General features: G+C 39.2%; 1 protein-coding gene across 1 annotated transcript; it reads left to right on the top strand.

The window, feature by feature from the left end:
• Positions 1 to 3,870: 3,870 nt before the first annotated feature.
• LOC310997050 (lathosterol oxidase-like) lies at positions 3,871 to 8,020 on the top strand. Its single transcript, XM_083986623.1, has 5 exons — positions 3,871 to 3,945; positions 4,866 to 5,083; positions 5,559 to 5,691; positions 5,792 to 5,892; positions 6,546 to 8,020. Exons 2-5 carry the CDS (start codon positions 4,874 to 4,876, stop codon positions 7,008 to 7,010), a joined length of 909 nt encoding a protein of 302 aa, XP_083842749.1. The 5' UTR covers positions 3,871 to 3,945; positions 4,866 to 4,873; the 3' UTR covers positions 7,011 to 8,020.
• The last annotated feature ends 551 nt before the right edge of the window (positions 8,021 to 8,571 follow it).

The following is an 8,571-nucleotide window of genomic DNA, read 5'->3' as shown; positions in this document are numbered from 1 at the left end:
TAGAGTTATTTGCTATCATACAGTGATAGCCTACCTGAACTTTGCGCGTGTGGCAGAAAGTGGGGGTGCAGTTCGTGCTTTTGTCACATAAATCCATTCATGGCGGAGGGAAATTATGTTTGCAGTATTCATACAACATAATCTGCATTTCAGAATTAATTCTCATTTCATGAAATTTTATGAGACTGTGTTATTTATGAGCAGATGCAGCCCCAGCCCCAAACAGACTAAACAGCAGCAGCTGTGGCCTGCACCATTCAAATCCAAAGAGGAGGTGAAGTGGTTTTCATGGCTGGTTGGCTGGTTTATATGCAGGTTACTCACATCCAGACGATCTTTTGACCGGGATGACCAAGATCCTCCCCAATTTCATCAATGAATACTGGATTGTGTATCATCTTGTTAACAAGTCTTGCAATTTTTGTCAATGAAATGAGAGCTGTGTGTGTGGCTGAATCTAATACTCTGTTGGAGAGAAAGTGTGGCTCTATGTGTCAATATGAAGTATGTGGACGTTACCCAGGTGTGCAACACTATCATTATATAAGCTTTGGTGTTGTGTTAGTAAACTGGCCGTCAGTTCAGTTTGTTGTCATAAAAAAAAGAGAAACAGAGAGTTCATATTCTTCATTCTTAGTCACGTCAACTCTGTGACAAGATAATCAAATATGTGACGGTTTAAAAAGTTGAACAGTCACTGTGTGTTTGCAGCGGCCGCGAGTTTCTCCAGTTTTTGATTACATTTCCCAAAGTGACACATCCACCGCCGTTGCCTACTGAGGAGATGATGAGCAGCAGGTTATCTGGGGCTCAGCGTGGGGGTTGCCTCTCTACAGATATATCCTGATTGGTTTGTGTGTGTCGGCACACGGAGGGTGGTGCCTTCCCAACCTCCAAGGTAGCTCCAGCTCTATTAGTCAAGCTTGCACAAACAAATTTTCTGTAAGAAAAAAAAACTGTTTCCCTACTTGTATCTACAGGATACTTAACTTTTGCATCCAGCATGTGAATAGAACCATGTTCTCAATATTGTAATCAGCCCAAACAGGCAACTCCTACTGACAGACAAATGCATGTTATTACATACGGTTTCATCATTGGCTATTCTGCTTCAAATGTCTCTTTTAAAATGCATGAAGGTGGATTGCACTGGGTTTGGAATAACACAGTTGTTTCCATTTGTTTGTTTTTTTGCATCATACAATAGATTTCTCTTGTTTTACGACTTCATTTGCACAGATAAAATTTCATAGCGAAGTCATTTTCTTACTTTTATGTCACTTTTAAACTCGACACATTAAGAAACCGAATGCTAGACATATGCTTGAACAGAGTGAGCCGTCTTTATGATGTGATTTACGATAAGGCAGCCTATCAGATTTGTATCAGTAAACACAAAGTGTAGCCATCTGCTGTCCTCCCAGCATCGTGAGCAGAGCGGCGGAGGAGAGAGTGATGCTAAAAGGGCAGCAACTGTGCTGTATGTCATACTAATAATGGAGGGAAATCTACAGTGAGCTAACATGTCTCAAAGTACTGTATGTGTAGGGGCAGCTGACTTCGACACCAGAGCTTGCAGCTGGCCTCAAAACAGCTGTCAATAAATTCAACCTTTAGCGCAGCAACTTGGGGAAAATGGCCACGATTTATCATAATACAACGTTATGGAGGATGTGCTGAACTCTTTGGTGACCCTAAACGGCTTTTCTGCTATGTGCTATGAGTGTCTATTTTTGAAGAAGCTTTGGATACTGTGACTTCAGAAAACATGAGTCTGTGACAATACTGCATAATACTCTGAGACAGAACTAAAATGGCAGCCACTAAAAATCCACCATCCTTTGTGGACCATGTAAACTCTCAAACTCTACTCAGGCTGTCACAGAGGAGACAGATGATGGTGGTGTAATGTTTGCAGCAGCGCCAACTAATCTGGATTCTCTTTCATGTTACTGTGGTGGCAGTACAATTTTCAAAGGTGGATATCTCCAAACCTCTGCACATTAAACCAAAGGTATCCACATGGCTTGACATGATGTCAACGATGATTGTAATTTGGCTTAATTGACCTCTTAAATATCGTAAATAAAGACATATTGGAAGATGATCAACATCAGCGGGGTAGTTTTCAGCCTTTGCACTAGGTGACGTACATACTTTGATCTACTTCTATCCTGTAATAAACGATGACCATAAATCTGCCCCAATGTCTGAAGGTGCTTTTTTTTTCTTTTCTTTTTTTTAGAAAAATTGGGAATAATTGCTAAGATGACGATGGCTCCTGACATTCCCCAATCTCTTAACCATTGCACATCTTTTCAAAGTGAATGAAAAATCATTGCTTTTTATTGTTTTTTAACAGGGCTTTAAAGTTCATAGAGGTGCTACTTGTGGCAATTTAGGTTTTATGGCTAGAAAAGAAGATTCATTTAAAATGTTTGGCAGTCTCTGGTGGTAATATAAACATCATAATGAAAATTGATCAGAAAGAAAATTGGCAATGGCTTCTATTTAAAAGTATGGAATAAAAACGATCAAAAAAACAGAATGAAGAAGAAAAATAGCAGCCTTTTTTTCTTTAACAATAAGTAAATCGCCTCCTATAGAAAAGTCAGCTTATTTAAGAAATGCAGTACCGAGCACAGAGCGTATATACCTTCTAAATAATGAGAAAAACCAATGAATATCCTTATAATGGAGCTGAGCTGAAGTTACATCGTTCATCCCAGTTATACTGTACGGAGGTTTATCACCCTTCCTCAGCTGTAGGCCTAATATCTCTCTGGCATTATATGAACTTATACTGTGTCTAATATTAAATTAATTTATGTCATACCCAGTGGTACCACTATATTTTTCCTATATAACTCCAGTGCCTATAGTCAGGCTGAGGCGACTCTCTCTTACCCTGGAGTAATACCGACCCCTTGTGGCCGGGTGGCAGTTTTACAGCAGAATGGATTCTGTTTGTCACCTGTGCCATTTAAAACGAATCAATAAAATATTTTATTCTGATGGCACAGTTTGAAATTAGATATCCCCCTAAGATCACCAGCAGTAAAGTACTGACAGGAAGAACAATGTGTGCTTTAAAGCAATGTGATGATCAAAAAGAAAAAGTGGTTTATGGTCCACAGTTATAACTGTAAAGCTCTGATGTTACAGCCATAAGATGCAATTAACAGTTCTGCTGTTTGACAAATTTCATTCAAAAATCTTGCAATTTAAATTTATAGGCTATTACCCTTTTAGTTATAAAATACACAGCCAACATGACTTAGTAGCCTATGACTAATTTTAAGGATTCTGTCCAGACAAGTTTGCGTTTGATTATAAAGAGCATGATTGATTTCATTCACACAAAGCTATTTTATGAGTAGCTAATGTATAATGCAGAAGCAGGGCAGGAAGTCTCTTTTTTTTTTTTTAAAGAAAAAGAAAAAAAAGATGACAAATAGGCTATTGATTGATCTATTAGAGAATGCCGAATTGAAGAGTGGCTTCTAAAACCTAGTGTGATAAATCAAGCTTTTCTCCACCTTGTCCTAGTATGTTTTAAAGTCTGATCATTTTAAATGTGCTAGTTTTTAAACGAGGTTTGGTGCTGTGATGGTTGCAGAGCGTACTTGGTCGGTTGGTTCCAGTGCAGATGTGCAGCGTTAGGCAGTGGGAGATTTGCGTAACAGTCTTAAGGCAGACTGACTCCTTTTCCAGATGTTGCAGGACCTTTAAGTGCAATAGCGTTGTTGCTGTAACACCATGATCAGATACAACAATTGGCCAATCGGGGATCAAAACAAACCTGCCGTGATGAGGAACTGCGCGCTCATTGGATGCCGTTTTCATGATGTAATGGGCAACCCGTCACCGATTGGTTGCTCGTCCACCTTTAGTTTAGCACTCATCCCTCCGCTGTTGTTCCGGGATACGAGCAACCTACACAAGGTACAGTACCTACTGTTTCCAAGTATTTACCCAACTTTATATGAACAATATGTCAGTGCAGCTCGTATATTCACTTATTTTACCCAGTTACGCTGCTTTTAGTGTCAGAGTATTTATCTTGATGTGCAGTTTGCTCACGTAACAGTCGGATCAGGTTGTTGCATAAATATCTGACATCTGTTCTTTTGTTTTCATGGACTTTAATCTAATTGCAGCTTTTACTAAATCTCCAGATTCACCTCATATTTATTTGGGTAACTGCAGTAATCAAATCCAATATAATAATTTGTGAATATGCTCTGTAATCCTCACTGTTTTGCATAGCCTATTTGCAGTACTAATATGTGAATACTTGAAGTGTGAACCTGCTTTATGACATATCTATTGAATATTCCTCTGGTCTTATGTTTGAATTTATCAGTGTATTATTTGCTTTGAGATTACTCATTATTCATTAAGTGGCAGATACATTCTATTAACTGTTTAGTGGTAGTAGCCTAGTTCTAGGTCATCTGTCAACAGCTATCAGATTTAAGGGGGGATTGATGCTTAAGGGCACTAATGAAAAAACTGATGGCAATGACAGATGGTGGAAAAAATAAAAGGCATCTCTAACCTGGTTTATGAGTAAGTAATCAATCATTTATAACACAGCTGTCGTCATATTTAATAATAAGCCTAGTCATTTGCTGTATACAGTGAACACAATAGATTTATTACCCAGTGTAAATGTATTGAAATATGAAGACATTTTGAGCCATCAGCAGCAGGTGGAGTTTTAATTGCTTATTTGATCATATATTTTATATTTTTCAATCATTAATTATTCATCAATAGTTGTACATTTGATTTTTATGGTGTGTTTAAACCATTTAATGATTGTTTACACATTTTTGTAACTGCTGTCGTGTACTTTACAGATTTAACCATGGATCTTGTGCTAAACGTTGCTGACTACTACGTCCTCACCCCGTACGTGTACCCTGCGTCGTGGCCTGAGGACTGGGCCCTGCGGCAGATTATCAGCCTGCTGGTGGTCACAAACCTCGGAGCTGCGGTCCTGTACCTGGGCCTGGGGGCCATCAGCTACTACTTCATCTTCGACCACACTCTGATGAAACACCCACACTTCTTAGAGGTATAAAGCCTCTATCTCATCTATGATTCATGCAGCGATAAACCCAGCGTTGGCACCGCTGAACGCCATGCATCTGAACTTTGTGTCTCCCAGGGGTGGATGAATTTATAGGATTACTTGAGAAGCATTATAGTGCATATTTGGCTCTTGGAGAGTTCTGCTTGTATCTCTTGACTGTTTTTAATCTCTAGATTTGATGAATCGCACAAAAGGGGCAATCTTTCACATGGTTTTATAGACAGTCTAAAAATGTCCTGAATGGTGCTGAGGCCTCGTTGTTAATGACAAAATTTGTAATTGAATGAAAGATGTTTAGCGATTATAATAGCGATAAATAAATAACAGTCAAGTACAATGTCCACACAAATATCAAGATTGAGATTTTATAGTGTTGATACCAAGGGTGTGAATTTTACCTTTTTATATCATCTGCCTGTGTGTTAATGTATTTCCTGTTTCATTTTGACTATATTAGAATCAGGTTCAGAGAGAGATCAAATATGCGATGACCTCTCTTCCCTGGATCAGTATCCCCACCGTGGCTTTGTTTTTCGCTGAAGTTCGAGGTTACAGCAAACTGTACGACAACGTCAATGACTCTCCACTGGGTGAGTTGAAGACCCCTTCTGCTCTGTAATCCTCAATGCTTCCAGTGCATTTGTCGTCAGCAGGGTTCTTGGTGGTGATGTGGTCGCTGTGGTTTTTCAGGTTGGCCTGGGCTGTTCCTGAGTATGATGTCCTTCCTGTTCTTCACTGACATGTGTATCTACTGGATTCATCGCTTCCTGCATCATAAGCTTATCTATAAGGTGAGTAGAATTTCATCTTAACTCTGATTAACTTTGGTTTTACTTATTTAGGTTTAACAAACTCATATCTGAAATACAACATGTATCAATTCTGGTCTCCACTATTTAGCCCTTGTGTTTTCATGACATTGGTTTTACCCTTTCTGGCCCAGTTCTTGTATGCCATTGCTTACAAATAATTATGTTTGCAGAATCAACCATTTGAAAGTATTTCTCATTTTATCTCGAAATCTAAGACTTTAAGTCCACATATAAATTAGCGACTGTGCCATATAGCATGTGATATTTACGATTCAGAGTTAAATTACAGAGAAGTACAGCCAGTCCATTTCTTGTACCAGCACCAATTACCTTGCATGTGCTGTGTTACCTCTTATCTCCATTGTTTACACAGTTTTCAGTTTAGCTCTATTATGTGGGTTTTTGATTGTACATGATATGAAATACAAAGGACCTGATAGAAAATACAAGATAATGTGAAAAACAAATAAATGTTGCGACACAACTCTGGCTCTCTGCTCTGACAAGAACGAAACCACATACACCTAGTGTATTTGTCATGGTCACTGCTTGCCATTTAATATCAGATTGTTGTGTCGTTTTAGATGAATCATGGTTAAAAATCTCTGTTCTCTTTGCTTTCTGGTCCTCAGCTGTTTCACAAACCTCACCACTTATGGAAGATCCCCAGTCCCTTTGCTAGCCACGCCTTTCACCCAGTTGACGGCTTCATGCAGGGGCTGCCGTACCACATCTACCCCTTCTTTTTCCCACTCCACAAGGTGCTCTACTTGGCCCTCTACGTGTTCGTGAACATCTGGACCATCTCTATCCACGATGGCGACTACCGCGTCCCCGGGGGCTTGATCAGTGTCATCAATGGCTCCGCTCACCACACCGACCACCACCTCTTCTTCGACTACAACTACGGCCAATACTTCACACTGTGGGACCGCCTGGGAGGCTCCTACAGACACCCGTCGGCTCTGATGGGGAAAGGTCCCCACGATTTGATCCGCAAACTTCAAGCAGAGGGAAAGTTGGGAGATGACAAAGTGAAGGCTAAAGGTCACGTGAACGGACATGCGCAGAGAGGAGTCACATGTAAGGAGGAGTAACGGCAGGGGAAATCACAGCAATCACTTTTTTTGTAAAGACAACATGCTGCACCCATACTCAGCTGGAAAACAAGGGGGATTCATTAGAGTGAGTTGGACTTGCCAAATGAGATTTTGACTTCTAGTGGACATGGTGCCTGTCAGATGGCTGCGTCTGGACTGACATCATCAGACACTGGCTTTGGGAGGGAAACTTTTGAAAACAGGCAAGGATAGATTCTCATGGAGAGCCAGAGTCATCGACTTTGTTTTCGAATCAAAGGAAATGATAAAATGACTTTTACGAAACCACAAAAGAGTTTAGCATAGAAATATTTTAATACGTCAGACTTGAGCATGGAAACACTGGAGATTCATGACGCAACAGGAGTTTGACTTCATGATTGAGGTTCAACTTCAAGCTGTAACTCAAGACTCAACATGAATTTCAGGGAACACTGTGCTTTTCCCATTATGACTAGTGGGTCATCCTAAATTGTACTCCATCATGTGACTGACCCCACTCTAACCCTAATCATGAATCATCTTTAAAGTAGGCCTCCTGCATCAGCTACTGTAGCTCACTGCACAAAGATTTACTTGCTGAGTAGCCTGCTGACTAATACCCAGGAAAAATATTGGATTTTCCCTTTTTAAGGCTAAATTCTTATTATATTCTTATACTACACTAGACAAGGTTGATAATGTTGATATATTTTGTTTTCAAGTTTTCAAGTCAGTTACTGTCCTTCCAGTGTTAGCAACTGCACAGTTACACACTGGAGGAACCTGGATGCTAACAATGTAAGATGATACGATTTTGATTGCACATAACATACACATACAGTTCATGTCTTCTCTGTGTCTGTTGAGGTGATTGCATCATAGTTTGTATGAGAATAAACCAACATTCCCCCTTTTATTGTGTCTACAAACTGAGTAGAAATGTGTTTGTTTGTTTTTTAACATTTTGGTAAGAAACAAAAATATGATTAATAAATACAAAAAATGCAATTTATTCCAACATTTTTCCTCTCTGTGGTCAAAAAATGTTCACCCGACATGCAGTTTGCTCAGTTGTCATGGAGATAAATCTTTGAAGCTCATTAATTTTGATCCAAATTATTTTGATCATTTCACACCACACACATTGCCTCAAAATGCATAACTAATTTAGTTTGTCAGCCTAATGTAATCAGACCAAACAATCTCAACTCAAGCTTTTTCCTGAGCTTTCAAACATGTCAGTCTTCCTCCACCGATAATTTGTTTTTATCAAGCCAACATGTCCTCTAAAGTGCTATGAATGAAATCTCAATGGCTCATTTCCATATGAGCTTGATACTGTAGCTCTGGGAAATGATAGTAAGTGTATCTTGAGTTCAGATTCCTTTTATGAAACTAAAAAAATACATATCAAAATGCACATTTATGGCTAATTGTATGCAACCAAACATGCAGCATGTACAACCATCATCCTTAATTATCTTTTAATACATTGATTTATTTTCTGCTAAAAGCTTCACACTTTGTTAAACTCGTAAGATTAAGGGTGTAAGATTCAAGCAGCAGATAAAAGAAC

Source organism: Trachurus trachurus (assembly GCF_905171665.1).
Source record: "Trachurus trachurus genome assembly, chromosome: 14".
Classification (NCBI taxonomy): Eukaryota; Metazoa; Chordata; class Actinopteri; order Carangiformes; family Carangidae; genus Trachurus; species Trachurus trachurus.
Note: the sequence above shows the minus strand (reverse complement) of the source record. Positions and strands in the feature narration are given on the sequence as shown.

What these genes read in the sequence shown, in the direction of transcription:
- LOC310997050 (XM_083986623.1), top strand. Translation starts at nt 4,874, where the DNA reads ATGGATCTTGTGCTAAACGTTGCTGACTACTACGTCCTCACCCCGTAC. An exon ending in AACACCCACACTTCTTAGAG is followed by an intron (nt 5,084 to 5,558) that starts GTATAAAGCCTC and finishes TGACTATATTAG; the next exon opens with AATCAGGTTCAGAGAGAGAT. An exon ending in CGTCAATGACTCTCCACTGG is followed by an intron (nt 5,692 to 5,791) that starts GTGAGTTGAAGA and finishes GTGGTTTTTCAG; the next exon opens with GTTGGCCTGGGCTGTTCCTG.